General features: G+C 35.4%; 1 protein-coding gene across 1 annotated transcript in view; it reads left to right on the top strand.

Moving 5' to 3' along the window:
* Positions 1-24715, top strand: part of LOC150092961 (poly(A) RNA polymerase gld-2 homolog A-like) — a 197358-nt gene that overhangs the window by 153677 nt on the left and 18966 nt on the right. Inside the window, exon 13 of the mRNA XM_090413719.1 lies at positions 13375-13490. Within this exon, the coding sequence (XP_090269845.1) occupies positions 13375-13490 (116 nt within the window). The remainder of the gene's footprint in view (positions 1-13374; positions 13491-24715) is intronic.

The raw sequence follows: 24715 nt of genomic DNA, 5'->3' as shown, positions 1-24715 counted from the left end.
ATCTGTTGCCAGCTAACTCTCACTAATGCATATAACTTTTGCCAGAGTTGCACATATCAGTGTCAAAAACTCCTCCCTGTTATTCCTGATACTTGTAGCATTAGTATACCTAAACTGTAGTATCTCCTCAGTCTCTTTCAATGACTTTATATTTTGTATTAACTACTCCATTTGATTTTGTCTTTTGAGAGACCTTCTGAAATTTTTGGTAATTCTCACACTTGCATGTTATTGGTGCTTGCATGTACTCATTTTCATCCTCCTTAATAGTTTTAATTTTTCTGAATTTGCACTTCCACTCTCTTATTGACCAAAATTTTCTCAAGATACCAAACTCAAAATTCCTTTAGGTGCAGCCCATCAGCATTATATCATTCTTCCATTCATCAAATTCAATTCATAGATCTACAAACCTCAAACTATTCCTTCTGCATAACTTATACGTTGATTCATTTGTGATCATTGCCCTCTTCCTCAACTTGCTTCTATCATAGTGTGCTCAACAGAGTTGCAATCTTTCATTTGCTCTTCTTTTTCACTTCTTCCAATAATTCTTTTATATCTTCTCTTGTATATTTTTCACCTTGCAAGTCATTAGTGCCAATCAAAATAATCAATTCTTTCATCTTTCCTTTTTTGTATCATAAGAGCTTCACTAATATTATTGTTAGGGAAACAAGTTTTAGTCATGCTCTCATTAAGTAGACCTCTTATCATAGAATCAGCGTAAAAAAATATTCTGCTTACCTCTTTCTCATAATTTTTTATTATATATCAGTTCCACACATGAAAGGTCCCAAGACCTATTGACACAACTGTGCCATGTGTGGATAAGCTAAATTCATGTTCTTTTTCTCTTCTCAGCTTCTCCAATCTTAGGACATTTCTGCAGTCTTTCAGTCTCGCACTTTGTCCTCTGCAAAATTCATTCTGATGTTTCACCACTGCACTTTCAATATTATTGCTGATAATAATATTTTATGACTTCTGTTGATATTCTCTATGCCATCATCATGTGTTTTGCTCTCTACACAGAACTGGCACTCATTCTCAAAACACTTTGTACATACGAGGGTGGTCTGAAAGGTTCTCAGCCTAACAATGAAAAAACGAATTTATAGTTTCAAAATTATTTTAATTTTCAACATAATCTCCCTTAAGACTAATACATTTATTCCAGCGCCATTATCCTGTCCATGTAGTGGTTCTCAGTAAGATCTGCAAAATATCCCTCTACAGCTACAATCACTTCTTGATTCGAAGAAAAACGCTGACCACCTAGGAAGAGTTTTAGTTTGGGGAAGAGATAGAAGTCAAAGGGAGCCAAATCTGGAGAATATGGTGGAAGTTCCAACAATTCAGTTCGTAGTACAGATCCCTTAATTTTCTCATTGCCAAAACACCTTTGTGGGTAGGTGCATTGTCTTGATGAAAGATGATTTTTTTCTTCTGCAAACCGGATCTTTTCTCATGAATTTTTTCATCTAGTCTGGTTAAAATATCGGAATAATATGCCCCAGTTATTGTTTTACCCTTTTGAGGATAATTAATAAACAAAATGCCTTTTACATCCCAAAACACCGATGTCATAACCTTTTCTTCTTTGGCGCTGAAAAACCAGCTTCTGTCCACTGTTTTGACTGCTGTTTGGATTCTGGTGTGTAATGGTGAATCTTAGTCTCATCAATAGTAATAAATTGGCGCACGAAATCAGTTTTATTCTTGTTAAAATGCTTCAAGCACTACTCAGAGATTTTCATGCAAGTGCGTTTTTGATCTGTGCAGCACCCATCTTGCACAAAGCTTTTCATTTGCAATTCTTCATGCAAAATATATCCTACACGTTCTTTTAAAATGCCTATAGTCTCAGTAATTTCATGCACTTTGATTCACCAGTCATTCAATACCATATCCTGCACTTGATCAATGATTTCTGGTTTTTTTACACTTTTTGGACATCCTTCGTTTGGATCATCTTCAAAGCTAGTACGGCCATGTTTATACTCGGCAGCCCATTTCTTAATTGTCAAAAACGAAGAAGAGGGCCAATAAACTTTTATGAACTTCAAATGAATTTCTTTTGCCATTAAACTTTCTTTTAGAACGAATTTTATAACCATGCAATACTGAATTTTATCCATTTCAAGGGATACACACAACACTTTTGCTTCAGACAGCTGTATGAAACAAACTACTTGATAGAATGACTCGCAATTTCACATTGATATTTATGACAGATGTACCAACTTAGGGGGGGAAAAAATCGTCCCGATCATGTTGCCATCTATAGTCGAGGCCGAGAACTTTCCAGACCACCCTTGTATTTGCTCACTAGTCTCACTTTCTTTCTATAAATCTTTCAGTTTCTCTGGCAAATATATCTTACACATGCTAAACCAAACAAAATTTCACATATTGAATTTATCCAGCAAGATGTCTTGTTTGCCATTGTGTTCTATGTATTGGCACCATACTGACAATGTTTACTTTAATATGAATATACAAGTTTTTCTGAAATCTAAACAACTCGTTCTATTATATACGCATAAAAAATATTTAAAAAAATAATAAAAAAAAAATACCACAAATATGAGAGTGCTGTGAAAGATTAGGAGAGTGAACAGACGCCATCAATGGCAATATTATATTACAAATGAGGATATTGATAAAGAACTAGGACATGGTTAGCATTCAGAGTAATATAAAGAGATGAGAAAGGTGACATAAGAACTGAAGATAAAAAATATTCTAGATGTCTGGTGTAATTACTTTGTTAAATGAAACAAGCAATGACATATCAGTAGTCGAAAATATTCTAGAGGAGTGTAGTCATGAGTGCATATCAGAACTTGAATTAGAGAAAGCTGCATGAAGCTTAAAATGTGCAAAGACAGTTGCAGTACATGATATTCAGTCAGAAATGCTCACTATGGATGTATATGACAACACCGTGAAACTTATATCACCATAGCTCTTGAGATGGAATCCAGGTGATAGAATTTCATAGTATTCGTGTGGTTTTTTTTTTATCTGAATGTAAGAATTACAGAGTAATTTGCAATTCGTACATTCTGAATACTGAGTGGTTTAGATAATACTTATGCAAAATCCTCAAGAATACTTGCATAAATATAACCTTTTCTTCCCCAAGTTTGTGGAAGAACAAGCTATTAAAACTTACTTATAGAATTTTTTGCCTTTTTCATACCCATCCTCAGTATGTTGTTGGAAGTTTTTCCACTTGGTTATACTATCAATTAAAGATACCAAGAAATTATATACTTGACTTAATCCTTTATCCAAGTGTAAGCAAACACTTGGGATAATTTTTTTGGGAAAATGTATGTCAGTTCAATGCCAGTAAATGCAAAGTCATGCATTTTGGTGTGATTAGATATCCAATGATGTATTATATTGGTGGGATTATGCTTGAAGAAAGTGATCAGGCTAGGGATCTTGGAGTGTTAATAGATAGGAAGTTGAAGTTCAGGGGCCATGTGGCAAAGATTGCAAATATAACTCAAAAGATAATTGCAATGCTGAAATGAATGTTCACATGTAAAGATAAGGATTTCATTTTGCCTCTTTACAATGCCATGATAAGAAAACAGTTGGACTATTGTGCATAGATCTGGTCTCCGGGTTTCTGTTGTGATTCTGATACAGTGGATAGAGTGGAAAGGCGAGTGTTAAAAATAATATCAGGATTGTGGAATACTGATTATGAAGACATATTGAGAATTTGTATACTGCAGACACTAGCAAACAGGAGAAAGAGGGTTGATGTGATTGACATATACAAACTTCTGAAAGGATCATACAGAATTTCAATGGAGGGTGGGGGAAAGGACAGAAGTGCATCCTTGTAAGGTGAGAATGAATTCCACTAAGAAGGGATGATAGCTAGATATTCTCTCATACGGTGCATGATTAGATTGGATTAGGTATGGGCAAGCAGTGTGAATGAATTCAAGAACAAGTATTATAGCTGGTATGTGTGTGTGTAGTATGCGGCCTCCCTCGATGAGTTCCTGACTCCCTGGAAGTCTCTTAATAATAATAAATAAATATATAATTAGGAAAGATTACCAGATTTGAAAAGCATGCTATCCCCTTCCATTTAGGCAGCTATCCCCTTCCATTAAGGGGATAGCTGCCAACTGTCAGATCTGCTTAAGTAAGTACAGTAGATTAATATTTTACACATTTCTTTGTAAAGTTGTTCTGTGAAGAAATGACTTTCATGAAGGACTCTTGTCTTGTTCTGGTTAACTCTGTAGTGCAGATAGCATGCTCAGCAAGTCCAGACTATTCAGGCTCATAATATTTAATATGAGACTTGTGTTCTTCTAGATAAATAAAAGCAGATCTTCCAGTTTATCCAAAAAAGATAAGCCACAAGAGCAAGGAATCTGGTAGACATCTGGAACCTACAGGTAGATGCGTTTCCTCAGGAGAAGCAAGAAAGGTTGAGACTTTTCTGATGGGGGGGGGGGAGCAACAAAACTGCTCAGTGGTTTTAAAATTCTTGGTATGCATTTGGAAATGTCTTGCACATTATTATTATTATTATTTATAGGCACTCATTGCAGGAGACCCATTCTGTTCATTAACACAATACCTATCGCACAACTAAACCTGTTCACTATTGGAGCTCGTGACCACCTCTGGTAACCCATTCCACTCAGTCAATACTCCCCAAGAAAAGAACCTAGTCTGCAGACCCTTACTAACCCACTCTTAGACAGCTTTAATATGTGACCTTTGTTTTTACCCTACTTCCCCATGTATTTAAAAATTTCATCATCATCAAATTCCTGATATGTACCCTCAAGGGGTGTACAGGATATGATAGAAGTTCATGAAAAACTTACATCATTACTAAGTTCCAATCAACAGTTTTACTCGAAACAATCTGTTAAGGACTCCAACATTATCAGATCTTATATTTCTGTCTTCTAAGGCACTTTTTTCTGTATCAATCCATCTACATCTTGGTCTTCCTCTGGAACTTTTTCCTGCCAACCTGGCAGAGAACACTTGCTTTGCTAAATTTTCCTCTCCCATTCTGTTTAAGTGACCATACAACCTGAGCACATTCCTGGATCCTAATATTCTCATTTTTGATATGATATTGCCACTGATGCTATCTAGTCATGCCCATAATCTTTCTCAGGTTTCTCATATCTGTGGTCTCTAGTCTTTGGTCAAGTGTTTTTTTTTTCTAACCCAGCTCTCAGATCTGTAAGTTAAAATTGATTTGAACACTGTCTTGTATACAACTAATTTAGTGTTTTGACTAATTTCTCTGTAATTCGATATATGTGGAATGGACTTCCTATCATACCAGCTTTATAGATTCTGTTGTCTATTTCCATATATAATTTACCATTTTCACTAAAAATCGTGCGTAAGTAGTTGAAATGTTTTACTTGTTCTATAGGTTCTCCATTCACAATGCAGTTGATATTTTCAATGTTTCTGCCTATTTTCATTGTCTTTGTCTTGTTATTTCTGACCTTCATACCAAATCTATTACAACAGTTATTCAATTTAGTCAGGGGAATCTTGCAAACCTATACTGGATTCATTTAGAAGTATAACATTATCTACATAAAGTAAATAGCTGAGATTAACATCTCCAATTTTAATATCAAGTTTAATTTTCCTTGATAATGTGATCCATATAGATAATCAATAACAGAGAGGATAATGTACATCCTTGACTGACACCAGATTTGACATTAAACCATATTCCTGTACTTCCTTCAATTCTAACTACTGACTTACAACTCAACTAAAGACTCTAAGTATTGCTTGATATAATGCTCCATTTGACACCATATAACTGTAGCGTTTTGAATAGCATTTCACTTGAAACCGTGTCATATGCCTTTTCCAGATCTACAAAGCTTAAATACAAATCTTTGTTATATTCCCATGATTTCTCAGCTATCTGTTGTAAAGTGAAAATCTGATCCTGACAGCCTCTATTTGTCCTGAATCGAGTTTGTTCTTCATCAAGCTTCCCTTTCACAATCATTCTCAACCGTTTCTCATATATAGTTGCATAAATCTTACCAGGAACACTCAGTAGGGAAATATCTCTTTAATTCTCACATTCAGTTTTATTTCCCTTTTTGTATATGGGTACTATGAGAGCTCTACTCCAGTCATCTGGAATTCATCCCTCTGTCCATGCCTTCTAAACTATGCAGTCCAGCCACTGTAAGACTTTATACCTCCATACTTGAGCATTTCTTGTCGAATATTATCTACTCCAGCTGCCTTTCCATGTTTCAGGCTTTTGATGACTTTTCCTACTTCAAATACGAATATGTATTCCTGATTGCATGCCTGTTGAGTGTTTTTTTTTACTACTGTGCTATCGCTGATTGTTTCGTTTAGCAATTATTCGAAGTAATTACTCCATACTTCAAGGATATCTTTTTTTTCACTACTTCTCATGCCACCTTTATCATCTCTAATTCCTTTTAGAGCACTCTTTCCTCCATTTCTTAGCTTTTTCAACAACCTCCAGAATATTTTGCCACCTTCTTGATGTTTATTTTCTATGTTCTTTGCAAGGTCCTCCCATGACTTTTGTTTAGCTAGCTTTACAGTGTTTAGCTTTCTTACATTTGTCTCTGTATTCTCTAAGAGCACAAGCTGACTTATTTGCCAGGAACTTTTGATATGCTTTCTTCTTTTCCTTCACTGCCTCTTTAACTTCCTGTGTCCACCACGGAGTTCTGATTTTTCTATTATTGCAGACAACCTCACTACATGCCTCTCTGTCTGAATCAGTCAGGGTTTCCTTCAAGGCTTGCCACTGAATGTTCAAGGTTTGGTTCCTGTTCTCAAACTCTTTCATTTTTTCTTCAGTAATGTTTGTGTCTGCAGTTCACTTCACTTTAAAACTTTCTTACATGTTCTTCTCAAGACTAAATGGTGATCACTTCCTATTTGAAATACTCTGTACATGCTAGTGTTCTGCACCAGTGAGAAAATGTCACTATCAACAATAAAATAGTCATTGAGACTTTTCTTATTCCTTGCCTCTTCTCTCCATGTGAATTTGTGCACATTTTTATGTTGGAACATTGTGTTAGTAATAACCAGTTCATGTCCTGAGCAGAAATCTAACAGGTATTTGCCATTATTATTAGCTTTATTTTTTTTTCCCAAATTTTCCCAAAATATTTTGGTATGTCTGACAATCATTTCCTACTCTGCTATTTAGATCCCCAATATTTCCTTTTTCATTGTGTTAGTTACTTTCTCTAAGGCAAAAATTCCTACACTTCTACCTTAATAGAACCTTCTATGGGATCATAGGCACAAATAAGTCTCATTGTCCAGTTCCTCCATTCTGATATTTATCCACATCACTCTACTTGATATTGTTTGCCATTCAGGAAGATTAGCCTAATATTTTGTGTTCAATACTATAGTTACACCTTCTTTTTCTTTATTGTCATTGCCTGAATATAACATTTTGTATTTATTGCTTAGAAAGATCTCACCATCTTTGTCTTTTTTGTTTCAGTCACCCCTATTGTGTCAATCTGGTACTTATCCAATACTTCTACTAGTTCCATTCTTTGCCATTCAGGCTTCTTATGTTGTTAGTAGTGATCTTGATCTCTGGTGATGTTGAGTTGGGGGGGGGGGGTTCAGGATTTGTTCCGGTAGCTGACTTTTCACTGTTTGCCCTGGTTTCCTGGTGAAAACCTCGGGGGTCTTACTTTACCAGGTGACACCCCAGCCGACAGGAAATTCTGTCATGTTGTACCAAAATTTCTTCTGTATCAATCTTATAGTATCCCTTTTTTTTGGTAACTTTTTCATCATATCCCCTTTCTTCTGCCTGTCAGCTAAACTCTGCAACCCACACATCCTCAATCTATCCTCATAGGGAACAATCGACAGACTTGTCACTAGCTTAGTCACTCGTCTCTGAATCCTCTACACAACCTCCCAATCCCCACAAAACACAGGTCGCTAAATCTGTGCACAATAGTCAACATATGGCTGAATCAAAGCGTTAGAAAGAGGAATAATAACTTCTCTAACTTTGCTTGTCAATGTGCTTTTCATCATCCAAGTAATCCTCTGAGTTATTTTACCAACTCTCACAATATACCATTGAATCTCTATCCGCCATCACCCCCAGATCCCTAGCCTCATCAATTTCCTATAAACTATTACCATCAATATGATACAAAGTGTGTAATCTTTTCATTCCAAAGTGCATTACCTTACATTTTACGTTGAATTGACAACCATTGTCCTTTGCCCATACTGTCAATTTATTAAAATATCTTGTAAGATATCTACATATATCTACATCACCATTTTCAACTATTTCCCTCTCCAATTTTGCATCATTGGCAGACAACTGAATGTCGCCCTTCAAATTTTCTGCTGTGTATTAATAGACAAATTAAAGAGTAGTAGCAAAGAGTAAGAAAAATAGCCATAAAAATTAATAATTAAAGAGTAATGGTTCTAGTACAGAGCCCTGGGGCATTCCAGTAATCCTCCTCATTCACCTTGATTCCCCTCCACCATCCTCTGATGTCTATCAGCCGCCTCCACCATGCCACCAACCTCATATCCATCCCATTGTTCCAACTTATGTAATAGTTTTCCATGCAGTATTCTGTCAAATGTCTTTGCAAAGTCCAGTAGTATCATGTTGTAGCCATTTTCTTTATCTAATTCTTCTGTCACTTTATTATAAAATGTGAATAAATTACTGAGGCAGGACCTACCTTTTACAAAGCCATGCTGCCCCCTATAAAGTATCATATTCCTATCAACCTATTCCTGAATTTTACTTTTAACTAACTTTTCCAATACTTTAACCACCACTCACCACATAAGGGACAGGAATGGGAGTTTTTTTTTTTTTTTGCATAAGCAGTGGCAGATATTATATGATTGTTAAATGCTTTTTTGATGAAAGAATCATTAAAACCATTTGATCAGAAGGAGGATTTAATATGTTATAATTTTTTCTATAAAAATTCATCAAAAAAACATAAAGAATGAACACAATGTAATAAGGTTTTAAAAGTCCCAGCCTTTTGATGATGGTGGTGCGATTCATCATGGATAATAACAGCCTGTATAATCTTCTTTCTAAAAACTGCCATCTGATTGATGAAGAATTAGTAGATCTAAAAAGGCTATTTGTTATCTATTTCTTTTTCTAAGATGAATTGGATCCTAGGATGAAGAGCATTTAATTTGTAAAGAAACTGTGTTTTGTTGTTGTTTGTTGAAGAAACTGAGCCTCTTTTGTTTTAGGAAATTGTTGACTGATTTTCTTATCTTACATTGAATTGACAACCATTGTCCTTTGCCCATACTGCCAATTTATTTAAATTATCTTGTAAGATATCTACATCATCTTACAAGATATCTTAGATGGCATTAATAGCTACTAAGGTTGTGAAGTCCACAGCTAACCTTTTTAGAATTGTCTGTTTTTGTTTGATTGCCATTCTATAATTCTGTATTGTGAAGACCTGTGAAACTTAGGCAAAAATTCTACAAATAAATAAGTTTTAATGTGAATTTTCATCCATTTTTATAGTTTATTATGCCAACTCATGGTATTCCAGTATTGAAACAAGAACAAGACAAATAATTGAGAAATCATGAGAACAGAATAGTGAGCTGAGAATAACCAGTAACAAATTTATCATGAAAATCATCAGTAAATAGACAAAGACTGTGAAAATAGGCAGTAGAACATTTAAAACATCAGCTGCATGAATGGAGAACCTATAGAACATGTAAAACATTTTAGCTATTTAGGCACTATTTTTAGCAAAGATGGAATTAAATATGAGAAATTTTATATTTTTTTATGTTGTTCCTACCAATGACAGGTTATTTGTAAACCTGTAGTATGTTTTGTACCATGGGTAAGCTAAGGATTTTTTTTTCTATTTTTAGCATGAAGGGATTCAAACCTTCAGTCTGTTGGTTGGAGAGCAGATACTTTAACCACTCAGCCAACCAGGCCAGCAATTGACAGTAGAATAAGCAAAGTTGTATAATTGAGAGCCAGTTGAATAAACTTATATGGAATAACCCGGTTAGCCTAGTGCCTGTGCACTTTGCAACCATATACCTGGGGAAGGAGTGTCCTAGGTTCAATTCCCGTCAGTGATGTGAGGAGCTCAAGGATCTTCCTCAGCCATAGCCAAATTAGCCGCTCTGGGGCACAGGTAGTAGGGTTTTTTTCATCCTGCAAGCAGGCAAACTGGTCCTGTGAACACATGGACTACATTCATTGATACCTCCATTAGGGATGCAGCAGAGGAGTGGCATGCTGGCTGCATTATTTTGCCGTGACTCCTCATTAGGAGGAGACCCAGCCTGTCTGAATCAGATGGAAAGGAGAGATAGATAGATAGAGAGAAATTAGTCCAAACACTGAATTTTCTGTACACAAGACAGAGTTCGAATCAAATTTAAATTTTCAGTTAGAAATGAAACATTTGATCAAAGACTGGAAACTACAGATATGAAAGTAGTTGTTTGTAGTATACCAGAGTGGTTTGAGATATACCTCAATGGCTCAGTCAATATAGACAAAGCCTATGGTTGGAAAGACTTTGGTTCGATTCCCGTCCAAAGCATGAGGAACCTTTATCTGGTCTCTTTCATCTAAAGGTGAGTAGCCAGTCTCATATGGAGGCAGGGGGGGGGGGGGGTATTTTCACCTGAAACTCGGATTTTTCATTCACCAGAACAGGCAAACCAGCCCCATGAACAAACACATCTACAGACATAAGACACACCGGGAGGCATAGGGCCAACCACCTTATCCTTGAGACTGTCGCAGTTGTGAAGTCCACAGCTAAAACCTCAGTGGTTCGTGAAAAGCTTAAGACAAGACATACCAGAGTTGTTTACTATATCAGATCTTGGGTATTATTATAAAAATACATTAACTTAAGTATTAAAAAGATTCTGTGAGAGACAATGTAAATTCAAAATTAATATCCTTATTTACAAATAAATAATATTAATAAATTTGGGTATTGCATGGGTGTTATAGTGTGTATAAAATGTTTTATGTTTTGCAAGCCCTATACAATTTTGCATTATAAATAAAGCTTAAAAAAGGGCCCACAATCTTAATATTAGACATAAAGAACATAAACATCACACAAGATTTCTTATTTTTTTTTACTTCAAGATCACAGGATTTGATGAGAACACACAAAGGGTTAATTTAAACTTACCTAACAGTTTCTTGGCTGTGCAGAAACAAAAAGGAAAGCCACCAACAGAGAGAACTGGAAGGATATGGTGCTGCATCCTCTCACTGAGGAAGCTACACGAAGAGGAAGACAGTTTCTTCCTCTCTCAACAGTGCCCATTGAACTAACCCATGCCTGTTTTTCTTTTAAAACAAAACAAAAAATATTAAATAATTTGTGCACAACATTTCTTAAGAAAGAATGTATTTTCTTCTTTCATGTCTTCTTTAACATGTCAGGTCATTCCTTTTTTTTTTTTTCTTCTTCTGGAAATTTCTCCCTTAACCTTGGAAACAAAAACAATGTGTTCAAAATATTTAACTAGAACAAGTTTGCTGCATAACATCAAAAGGAACTGTCCATTTCATCCATTAATTTTTGGAGAACTCTTTGTTTACCAAATAATGCTCTTTTCCACCTTTTTGAAAAAAAATGGCCTTTCCATTAAACTATATTTGTCCCTTAAAGTTCCAATTTTCAGAACCTATTTTCTTCTCATCAACATCCTCTTCATAAATACAAACTTTGCACAAGTGCAATACTGATTGGCATGGCAAATAACATGGCAGTGAGGTGAAAACAAGACTCCAGTTCTTTACTACAGGAAAACTTGTCAGAAAGTTCAATATTTTCTTCTCTCAAGTTTTTTAAGTTATAAAAATAAAACTAAATTTGAGGTGAGTTCTTTTACTTGTTCGATACTATCAAATATTGCAATTAAACGTTTTGCAACCAGCTGTAAGCTTATTGAAGAACAAGCTGAATTCAGCCCAAAGAGAGGTTGTCAGGATCAGATTTTCACTTTAAGACAAATAGATTAGGAATCTTGGGAATATAACAAAGATTTGTTATTTAAGTTTTGTTGATCTGGAAAAGGCTTATGGCAAGGTGCCAAGAGGAAAACTTCAAAATGCTACATGGGACATTATATTAAGCAATACATAGTCTCTGTTTAAGCTGTAAGTCAGTAGTTAGAATTAAAGGAAGATGGTTTGATGTTATATCAGGTGTGCAACAAAGGTTCACGTTATCTCCACTATTATTCATTATCTATATGGATCACATCATGAAGGAAAGTGGTATTAAATCTGGTATCAAAATTGGCGATGTTAATCTTAACTCTTTATGCAGATGATGCTATACTTCTGAATAAATCTAGCACAAGTCTGTAGGATTCCTTGACTAAATTGAATAATTGTTGGAATAAATGTGGTATGAAAATAAGCATACAAAGACAATGAAAATAAGCAGAAACATTGAAAACCTCAGCTGTATCCTGAATAGTGAACCTATAGAACAAGTAAAACATTTCAGCTATTTAATCACAATATTTAGTGAAGGTGGCAAATTGAATATGGAAATAGACAACAGAATTAGTAAAGCTGGTATGATAGGAAATCAGCTGAATAAATTCATATGGAATAAGAAAGAAATTAATCAAAACACTAAATTAGTTATATATAAGAGAGTGTTCAAACCAAATTTAACTTGTGGATCTGAGAGCTGGGTTAAAAATAAAACACTTGATCAAAAACTAGAGACCTCTGATATGAGAGTTGTGAGAAAGATTAATTGGAGTGAACAGATAGCACCAATGGCAGTATAACATTAAAAATGAGGATATTAGGAAATAATTGTTAGCATACAGTTCGTAGAGCTAATCTCAGGTGGTATGGCCACTTAAATAGAATGGGAGAGGAAAGATTAGCAAAACAAGTCTTTGCCAGGTTGGAAGGAAAAAGACCCAGAGGAAGACCAAGATGTAGATGAATTGATACAGTAAAAAGTACCTTAAAAGACAGACATATAAGATCTGATAATGTTGGAGTCTTGATGGAGTCTAGATAATAGATTAATTTGGAGGAAAGTTGTTGATTGGAAGTTAGTAATGGTGTAACTCTTTCATATTTTACTATCATAATTATCCTGTACACTCCCTTAGGTACATATCAGCAATTTGATGATAATGTAGTGATATCATAATGTCCTGCACATCCTTGAGGGTTCATTCATCTGATTCCTACTATAGAAGGAAGTTGGTGGTGATGATATTTTTTTTAAAAAAATGTATGTACTTTTTTCTTTCCAGTTTTAACAATGATGCTATATCTGTTCGAATGGGATGCATAATTCCTAAACATGTGGCAGCCAATTACAGATCAGTAAAGAATAAACGAGGCCAATGGAAATATATCGGAATAGAAGGTAAGAACAATACTTTGATATTTACTGAGAACATTTACCTGCAAAATATTGCCTTTAATTGATAATTGTTTTATTATATTAACAGATTATATTTTCTTTGCGATTAATTATAGTTGAATGGATCACTGTAAAATATACTTGTAAGTTATCAATCCGAGCCAAAGGTTATTGGCATTAGTGAGACATGGCTAACAGAAGAGGATATAGTTAGTGGGATAGAATTTCAACTATATATATGGGTGAAGGGGTGTAGTGTGTTCAGGAAGGATAGAGAGAAAAGAAATGGGGGGAGGAGTGTTAATGATGATAGCTGATGAACGGCAACAAGAGAATAGAAGTTCGACTGCAGGACAGTGAAAATAGCACATTTCATGCTATCTGGTGTTGAGATTGAGGCCAGCAGAACAAAATATACAATTAGGTGCTGGTATAGACCAGGGGATGGAATAGATGATAGAGATAGTATGCATCAGCAAATAGACTGAACGAGTGGAGGACAGGTAATTATTATGGGGGATTTCAAATATGGTAACATTGATTAGAAGCAGGAGAGGACACAGGAGGAAGAAAATCGATTTTATGCAGTTACTGAGGGATAATTACCTGAGAAGCATGTAATGGAATATACTAGGGGTTTGAGAGTGCTCAATCTAGTAATTGCATCTGAGAAATTGTCTATAACGAATATGACCACGTTGCCACCAGTTGCTGAGAGTGATCATATGGTCTTGACCTGGGAGGTGGCTAAATGTATGGAATTTTACAATTAAGACAGGGTATATGTGGAATTACTAGGCTGGTAAGTATGACAAGCTTAGGAGATTGCTTGGATCAGTGCTGTGGCATGTCAAACTTCAAGGGCTGGATGTTGGTAGAGCATGGGAAGTGGTAAAGGAATGTTTGAGGGAGGTGGTGACTGACTGCATACCTAGATTCAGGAGAGTAAATTAAGTCGGAGTTAAATGGATGAGTAACCACCATTAAACTGGAGCTGCAAAAAAAATAAACAATTGTGGAGGGAATTTAAGGAGAAACGTGACCTGCAGGCACATGAACAGTACAAGGCACAGGCCAGAAGGGTAACTAGTGTGATAACAAAAGCAAAAGCAGAGTATGAAAGGAAGTTAGCAACATAGACTAAAGAGAATCCCAAACAGTTCTTTCGATATGCGGCAAATAAAAGAAAAAATGTATATGGCAGAATGATTTTAAAGAATGCCAATAGTAGGAAGGTAACTGAATCAGTCAAAATAGTAGAATTACTAAGCGAACACTTTGCAAGAGTATATCATCCAATCAGTGATATTGCAGAAGTGAATAGCATATTACAGAACCTTGACATGAATGCATCTGTGGAATTGGATGGTATACCAGCTCGAGTCTTACATGAAGCAGCAAAAAAATTGTCAGTGCCCTTGACCATATTGTTTAATCAATGTATCAGCTCTGGGTTAGTCCCGAGGGGTAGAAAGAGGGGGGGGGGGGATAGTTCCATTGCATAAAGGAGGCTCCAAGACTACTGTTGCAAATTACCGACCGATCAGCATATCAGAAGTCGTCAAAGTACTGGAGAAGTTGGTCAAGAGCAAAATACAGGAATGGATAGATGGAAATGGGATACTGTATGTGGGCAGCATGGTTTTGTGAAGGGTATATCATGCCTCAGTAACTTGCTCACATTTTATAATACAGTGATGGCTGAATTGGATAAGGGTTTACAGTGATGTCTGGAATTTGCAGTCTTTGACAAGATATCACATGGATATCTTTGACATCACATGGATATCTGATGTCTTTGATATCACATGGACATATGGAAAAGATATCACATGGATATCATTCTAATCAGTACACTGCAATACATGGGGATGGTTAGGATGGTGGTTAATGGAGAGATATCAGAGAGTAGTTTATTCAGGAGTAGAGTTCAAAAGAAGGCCTGTGACCAGTAGTATGCTTCAGGGTTTTGTTCATGAACAACTGCTATTTAATTTGTTCATTTATATAGGAAATGATCTGAGAGGAACTGTTCAGTTATTTGCTGATGATGCAAAGTTGTGTAGAGCAATAGTGAATACACATGATGTCAAAATTTTGCAGGATGATTTGGATAGATTGGCAGACTGGGCTAAGTAGAATCGGTGTCAGTTTAATGTGGCAAAGTGTAAGTTATGCATTCTGGGGAGTGAAAAGATTATCAGCAGTATACCGCATTGGTGGAAATTGATGAAGCCAGACTTGGAAGTGTTAGTGGATAGGGAGTTGAAGTTTGGGGGGGGGCACATAGCAAAAGTGGCTAAAGCAGCTCATCAGATCACTTGGTTACTGAAGAATACTTTCGAGCCTTGATAAGACCCCCATCTTGACTACTGTGCTCAGATCTGGGCACCAGGGTTTCTTGGTGATGGGAAGGAAGTAGAGAGGATCCAGAGGTGAGTGACCAAGATGGTAACTGGTTTATGGAATGAACCTTACGAGAACAGGTTGAAGATTTGTGGGTTATTACATAAATAGGTTGATAGGTGACCTATCAACCTATTTATGATTGAGACATTCAAATTACTGAAGGTTTTGACAAGATTAATTCAGAGGAAATTTTTCAGAATAGGTGTGGTGGGAGAACTGGGGTCCATCCATGGAAATGAGCAAGAGTGTAGTTAGCAAGTGTATTCGAACTAGGTTTTTACTTGGAGAGTGGAATAAGCTGCCAGAGTCTGTTGTCGGTGCGATGACTGTGAATGAATTCAAAGCAAAGTATTATAGATACTGTGCAAATGCTGAATAGTTCTTGATATGATGTTTAGGGTCTCCCTCTATGAGTCTAAGGACTCCTTGGAGTAGCCTGTAATAATAATAATAATTTGGCATCAAAATATCCATGTTATTAACTTATAAGGAATAACCACCATTCATTCATCAAGAAATTAAGCTCAGATTCTTACTTTTCTTTTCTTTTAAAAATTCGTGCTCTTTATTCTTTAAAATAATGTGAGAAGCATTTTTCAGTTTAAAAAAACAGCAGCAAATTGTTTCATAGTTAATTTTATTTTGGTAATGTTGGTAGATTAAGAGTGGGAGGGGGAGCAGTTACTGGAATTTATTGGTATATTAAATTAACATATACATTTGGTGTCTGTTTGTGATGCTGCTTACTCTGACATGTTTTATCATCAGCTTTCTTTATAATGCATTAAAAAGATCTCACTCAGGTCACATTTTCTTAACTGAGACTTTTTGAGAAACAGCAATTTTTCCCCCTCCTCTCCTAGTTCAGATGAGTGAAATTTGTTAACTCCTATATATATATATATATATATATATATATATATATATATATATATGTTACCGCTAAAGTGCAGAAATCAGTTATTCTACAGATTATCTAGGTATTGTGCAGGTTAACTAGGGTGATCCGTTAAAGTGCCGAAAATTGTTTCATTTCTCAAATTACCTAGATAATCTGCACATTACCTACTAGGCACTTGTTAAAGTGAAAATAAGATCTTTGCTGGAACAACAGCAACGTTTCTGTACGCTTAAATTAACATAATGTTATTTATTTTTTGATATCTAAAGAATCAAGTTAATACAACCAAACAATCAACAAATTAGTTGATAGAATCAATCATCAATCAATTAAAAAACTATAATACAAAGAATCAAACGGTTTAAAATATTATTACAATTAAGGAAATGAATTTGCAAAACATATGACACTGGCGAAACCAAACTAAAAGTGGAGGGAGAGGGTGGAAGGAGTAGGGAAAGGAAATGAGAGAAACAAACTTTTGAACTTTAACGATAGGGAAGCCGTTAATGTGCACATTACCTAGGTAAAATGCAGAAAACTCTTGATTCCGCACGTTAACGGAGCAAATCGGTTAATCTGCAGATTAGCTAGGTAATGTGCACATTAACGGCTTTCGAGCTTTAGCGGTAACATATATATATATATATATATATGTAGAAAGTATTTTACCTTGGGTATAATAAATGTTAAAAATACCTTTGCAGGTGCAAACTTGACTTGTTTGTCTGTTTGCTTACTTGGGAAATGGAGTAAAACCAGGTTTAAAATTGCTTGGTATTTTTAACATATATATATATATATAGATATACGCTCATGAGCAGTTGAATTAGAGATACCTGCAGTGTTGGCGAAATGGTGCTGTGATCGCCCCGGCAAATGGAATAGTGCCATGTTGCGCGTGACGGGGATGTCATCAGACCTTGTACTGAATGTCTGAGTAATAGTCGAGCAAAGAATGGGGAAGACTTGAGATCTCAGCAAATTCGATCACGGCCAGATAGTCTTAGCCAGGCGTATGGGGCACTCCATCTCCGAAGTCGTGCAGGCACTGTATTTTTCACGGGCCACTGTGTCAAGAGTATACCATGAGTACATGGAATCAGGTAAAACCACAGCCACCAGGAAAAACTGCCATGGTACAACATATCAATGACAGGGGACACTGCCAGCTAGCTCGGATGGTAACAGCGGATAGACGGGCCACAGTGCCCCAGATCACTCGCCAATTCAATGCAGGACAACAACGACGTGTGAGCAGCCACACCATCCAGATCCATCTCCTCGCTATGGGGTACAGAAGCCACCACCCAACTAGGGTACCTCTGCTCACTGCACGTCACAAGGCACAACGATTAGCATGGACATAGGAACACCACCATTGGACCCTTGACGCATGGAAAAAGGTCACCTGGACTGATGAGTCGAGGTACACGTTGGTACATGCTGATAGCAGGGTATGAGTGCGTTGCCAAGCACATGAAGCGATGGATCCCTCGTGCCAGCAGGGTACAGTTCAGGCCGGTGGTGGTGGTATCCTCGTATGGGGGACTCTTTATATGAGATGAAATGGGTCCCCTGGTACATCTACCATCGTCCCTCAATGGCGAATGATACAGGGACCTGCTATCAGATCATATGCACCCATTTCTGCGTCTACAGCACCCTGCAGGAGACCTGTACCTACAGCAAGACAATGCACTGGCCTACACCTCCCTCATGTCCGTGGATGAACACTCCACGGACATGAGGATACTTGGCTGGCCTCTGAGGTCCCCTGATCGCAATCCTATTGAACACATCTGGGATGCTGTTGAGAGAGAGATATACGTGCCCTGGACCTTACTCTGACCAATCTCCATGCATTGTGGGAGGCTGTGCAGTGATCATGGATCAGTTTGGCTCCTCAATGCTTCCAGTGCTTTGTGGAGTCCAAGCCACACCGCATCACCGCTGTCATCAAGGCGAAAAGGAGTGCTACCCGCTACTAGGCAGGTATCTCTAATTCAACTGCTCATGAGTGTATGTGTGTGTATATATAGAGAGAGAGAGAGGGATGTAGGTGTGTGTGTAACCTTTTCAACCAGTGTATTATCCCGGTTATGACCTATGGATCAGAGACATAGCCAATAACCAAGCAAATACTGGACAAAATGAGGAAAACCAGAATGGAAGAGAGCCAGGGTAAACTTTGTTAGATATAGGGGAAGAGATTTTAAAGCTGAAATGGAGATGGGCATGACATATTATTATTATTATTATTACTACGTGATACCTCCAGGGAGTCCAAAGACTCATTGAGCTAGGGCACCCACTCAACAACAACTCTGTCTCCACCACTCAATCCATATATCCTATAACACCCATTCAAAAGTTTATAGACCTCTCTCATATCACCCCTCTTTCTCCTGTTAACCAGAGTCTATAATCCACATACTCATAATCTAAATCCGATAATATGGATATAATCTTTGTTAGTCTTCTTTTGTCAGGAATTTTTGTTCCTGACCTTTATTGTCTGGAATTCTGGTAGGGAGGTGAATGATCTGTTTTGGGTCATTGCTTAAAGCAAAAATCTCTGCCTCTCTCTCTCTCTCTCTCTCCCTCCCTCTCCATCTTGGCTAGTAAAATTCAAAAAAGGCAGTCAGTTAGAACTGTGAACATTGAAATCACCAAGAAAGGTGGTTTCACTGTTGGAAATTTGGATTGAATGAAATCGAACATCAAAGATGGGGAAGTCAGAGAGATCAGAATGATTTTCAGAATTGGTAGAGACAGCAGATGAATGAAACAAAATATGGCAAAGAAATCTTAAGCCACAAGAGGTCAGAAAGGTGAGATTTTAAATTAGACATCTTTTGATGAGGAATATCAGATTGCACAAAGGCACAAGCACACCCCCCCCTCCTTTATTATTATTATTTCTTGACCTCCATGGAGTCACAAGATGAGTCTTGTGACTCCATGGATCTGAATCCCAAATTTCTGCTACATTAACCACAGTTTAGATCAGCTGTGGTTAATGTAGCAGATATTTGGGATTCAGTCAGAAATCAGGTTTGGATGTTCAAAGGTGATTATGCATGGCATTTAAGTTATTGATGCTACAGATGTTGGTAAAAGTGAATATGGATTTTTTTTTTTTTTTGTGAAATTTTTGAGTTTAAGTTTTTGGAATTTTGGAGGGAGGTTTATTTTTTAGCTTAACTGCAGAGACATTATAATATTTTGGCTTACTTTCATGTTTGGTTCTTTTTCCTGCTATTTTAGCATCAGATGATAATTTTATTAACCTTTCTTCTAATTTTGGTTAAATACCACCTTAGATTACATTACTTCTGCCTATCAGTCTTGTGTACTAGCAATGTGTCCGGTTGTTCCTCCCTCCCTTCCTTCTTAAAATCTTTATTTCTAATGGGATTCTGCCATTGATGCCATCTGTTCACTCCTCTAATTTTTCTCAAAACTCTCTGCTGCATCAGATTCTTGATTGATTAATTTATTTCTCGCCCAACTCTCAGATCTATAAGATAGATATGGATCTGTGAGTTGTAGTACTATTTTATGTATTTTATGTACTACTCGTTTAGCGTTTTTGCTGATTTCTATCTGGTTCCATACATATTTAGCTGACTCCTCATCATACCAGCTTTGTTTATGCTATTGTTTATTTCCATATTTAATTTGCTCATCATCATCATACGTATCAAGGATTTAGGCCTAGTATGGCCTGTTCCGGCCTTAGAAGTCATCGTTTAAGAGGACGTCCTGGTTTTCTTTTTCCTAATGGCTTGTACTTTAAGGCTTGTTTTGGTAAACTTTCTGTTTTCATTCTTTGAACGTGTTTCATCCATCTATGTTTATATTTTTTAATTTTTTCAATTACTGGTTCTTGGTTTAATTCTTTCATAATATCTTCGTTTCTTTTGTGATCAAATAGGGTATACTTTGCAGTTTTTCTCATAAACTTCATTTCTGCTGTTGTTAATCTTTGTTTGTCTTTTTGTTTTATTGTCCAGATTTCGCTTCCATACATTAAGACCGGTAGGGCTAATGTATTGTATACTTTTAGCCTGGTTTGTTTTTGAACTAGGTTTGGTTTAAATATAGAGTTAATTACTCCTGTTATTTTTAAATATTTTGCAATTTTTATGTTTATATCTTTTTCATTTTCATAAGTGATCATACATCCTAGGTAGTTAAATGAATTCACCTGTTCTAAGATCTTGTTATCTAATACTATTTTAGTTCTTGCTGGATCTTGTCCTTTAAAGGCCATAGTTTTTGATTTTTCCATTGATATTATCATACCATAATCTTTGGATATCTCATTTAGATTTAAAATAGCTTTCTGTAAGTTATCTTCAGAATTTGTAATTATTATTTGGTCGTCTGCAAAAGAGGAGAGTGTTTAAGTTAACTGTAGGTGAAAGTTTAATTCCTTGATGTAAATTTTTACTCCATTTTATTATTATTTCATTTAAGTAGATATTAAAAAAAGTTGCTGAGAGGGGACATCCCTGTCGGACCCCTTGGTTTATCTCTCTTGTATATGATAGCTCATGATTTAATCTTATTTGTATTTGATTATTTTCATATATACTTGTGACAGCTTTTAGGATATTATTTGGTATTTGTCTTTCTTTTAATATGTTAAATAATATGTTTCTTTTAACTTTGTCAAATGCTTTTTCAAAGTCAATAAATGCAATATGTGTTTCTAAATTATATTCTCTTCTTTTCTCTATTATTAATTTTAGGCAGAAGGCTGGGTCTATACATGATCGTCCTTTTCTAAATCCATTTTGTACCTCTAGAATAAAGTTTTCGGAATATTTCATTAGTTTGTTATTTAAGATTCTGCTGTATATTTTGTAACATGAATTTGGTATACTGATACCTCTATAGTTTTTAGAGTCATCTCTATTACCTTTCTTAAAGATAGAATCACAATTGCTTTTTTCCATTCTATTGGGGGGATACCAGTTGAGTAAATTTTATTTAAAAATAATAAGAGTCTTCCTTTGAATCTTGTTCCTGTGTATTTATATAGTTCTGAACCTAGCTTATCTTCTCCAGGTGATTTTCCGTTTCTTGTTTCTTTCAGGCTGATTTCTAATTCTTCTTCAGTTATTTCATTTTCGTTAATTGTTTGCCAGTTGTCTTTTTTAAAATATTTGTCTGTCCACAGTTCTGTGTAGTAATTTAGAAATTCTTCTAATTTCAATTCAGTGTTTAATTTTATGCTTTCTTTGGTATCTGCATTTAGGTGTTTCAAAATCTTATATACATTGGGTCTTATTTTATATAAATCATGTTCTAAATTAGAAACAAATTTGTTCCATGATTCTCTATGTCTTTTTCTGATTTCTCTTTTAGCTATGGCTCTTATTCTTTTATATTCTATTTCATCTTCTAATCTTTTACTGCTTAACCATTTATGATAGGCTTCTTTTTTTTTTTTTTTCATTTTGATTATTTCTTTGATTGTATCATCCCAGATCTTCAGTGTTTTTCTTTTATTGAATTTTTTGGTCTTTCCTAAGCTTTCATTTGCTGCTGCATTTAGTATCATTTTTATATTAAACCATTCTATTTCTATTTCTTGATTTTGTTTTATTTTATCTAGACACTGGTTAATTCTTTGTTCATATAGCCATTGTACATTTGTGTCATTCAATAGTCTAGTTTTATAAGCAAATGTGTCAATTTTTCTTTCTGTTCTTGTTACTTGTAGCCATTTAGGTGGTAATCTTAATTTTATTTTAACAAGGAAGTGGTCACTGCTTATTTCATATCCTCTGTGAACTCTAACATCTAGTGAATATTTTGATGTCTTTTCATTTAATATGAAGTAATCTAATATTGATTTCCATCCTCTTGCTGCCCAAGTATATTTATGTATGTCTTTATGTTTATAGAAGGAATTCATTATTTTTAGGTTATTATAAACTACAAAGTCAATCAATTTTTTACCATTTCTGTTTAGAGTGTGTTCTCCATGTATTCCTATATTATTATTAATTTTCGTGTTTCCAATTCTTGCATTTAATAGAATTACATAAAATTATGTAATCATTTTTATTTATTTTATTATATATGTTTTGTAGCTAATTATAAAAATCAATATTATCCTGTTCTCTTCCTTCTTCTAGGGCATATAAACCAATTATTGTTAAATAGCCTCTATCTATTTTTATTCTAGCTTCTATTATTCTTTCATTCCATAATTTATAATGTTTTAACTGTTTTGAAAGGGAGTTATGAATCCAAATCATGACTCCTGTTTGTGCTCTTTGGTCTCTGTCGACTCCACTGTATATCACATTAAAATTTTCAGTTCTCATAGTTCCTTTTAATTTATTTTATGTTTCAGTGATTACTGCTATTTTAAAATTTCTTTCATTTAATAACTAGTCTAATTCTATTTCTTTATATGCTATTCCTCTTACATTCCAGTTTGCTATGTGTATTATATTTTGTCTTTTCCATTCTAGGGTCGTTTCCCATAGATTCAATCCGATTATCTTTTTCTGTCAGCTTACAAGTATGGTTATGTTCTCCATGTCAGGGGACCAGCCTGACGATGGAATAGTTCAGTGGTAGGGCTGCTACCTTAAGGCTTCTGAACTCGCCTTCTTCCGAATTTAAACCCAAAGGAAGAATAGGGTATATTGAAGGGGAAAGGGTAGATTATAGAAGAAATATAGTAAGGTTTATAGAGAGGACATAGTTGTAAGGCCAGAAATGAAAAGACCCCGTGGCCCTCGAGTACTCTAATAGCACAAGGGTCATAAAGTAAGAAGAATTGGCTGATAAGGCCTTATAGGAAAGATTAAAGTAAGTGGGTCTTCCTCAAAGTAGAAGAAGGAGAGGATAGATCCAGCTATGGGTCCATGGGAGTGCCGCTTCCCTTACAATCAAGATGATGGCCCTGTTGGTCCACGAGTCCTTATTCAGTATATTCGGACCACCCCACCATATATATATATACACACATGCACACATTTAATTTGCTATCATTAAAAATTCTGCCTAAATTGCTGAAGTATTTTACCTGTTCTATATGATTTCTATGTTGTTGCCTATTTTCATAATTTGTCTTTTTGTTGGTGATTTTTTGTCAGTTTAGCCTCAGACTAGACATAGTGCTCCTTCATCTCAACAGTCAACATCCAAGAATGTGTTCCTTCATCTCAACAGTCAACATCCAAGAATGTGTTTTACTATGGAAGAAGGGATTAACAGTAATCTAGCTATCATTTGTATATAATAAAAAGCCAAGTTGAATATCTCTGATTTTTATATCAGGTGTGATGCTACTCTCCTTCATAATGTGATAAGAGTGGAGAAGATTGTGTGCAACATTGTTCTACACCTAATTTTACAACCTTGTCTCTCCGTCAGTTCTGACTTGCAACTTAAATAAAGCCTATTGTCCTTTATAAAGTGCTATTTACCCCATATGAGTGTAGTGTTTTGAACAGCTTTTTTCTTGGTGCCTTGTCATATGCCTTTTCCAGATCTACAAAACTTAAATAAATAAAACCTTTCTTTTAGTGTTACATGGTGATCAGCATTCATTTTAGAAATTATGGACTTTATAACTATGTTATAAATAACTCTTTTAATATCCCGATGTTTCGATCTTTATATATTAAGATCATCATCTGGAGCATATACAAATATACAGGACAGGCTAAGTTACATTACATACAGTAAGCTAGAGAAACAATAAATTGATTACAAGTTATTCTACTGGTATGACCTCTAGTGGAAAAAAAAAAAAAAATTATTTATTTATAAACTACATCAAGCTAAATTCTATTTCTGATAACATGAATAAACATTCTTTCTTACAAATAGTTTTCTTTCAGTAACAATGATGTCCTACTTATAGCATTACAATTGTTATTTT

This window comes from Typopeltis vanoorti, chromosome 24 (assembly GCF_054136105.1).
Source record: "Typopeltis vanoorti isolate ZY-2024b chromosome 24, IOZ_Tvanoo_1.0, whole genome shotgun sequence".
Classification (NCBI taxonomy): Eukaryota; Metazoa; Arthropoda; class Arachnida; order Uropygi; family Thelyphonidae; genus Typopeltis; species Typopeltis vanoorti.
Note: the sequence above shows the minus strand (reverse complement) of the source record. Positions and strands in the feature narration are given on the sequence as shown.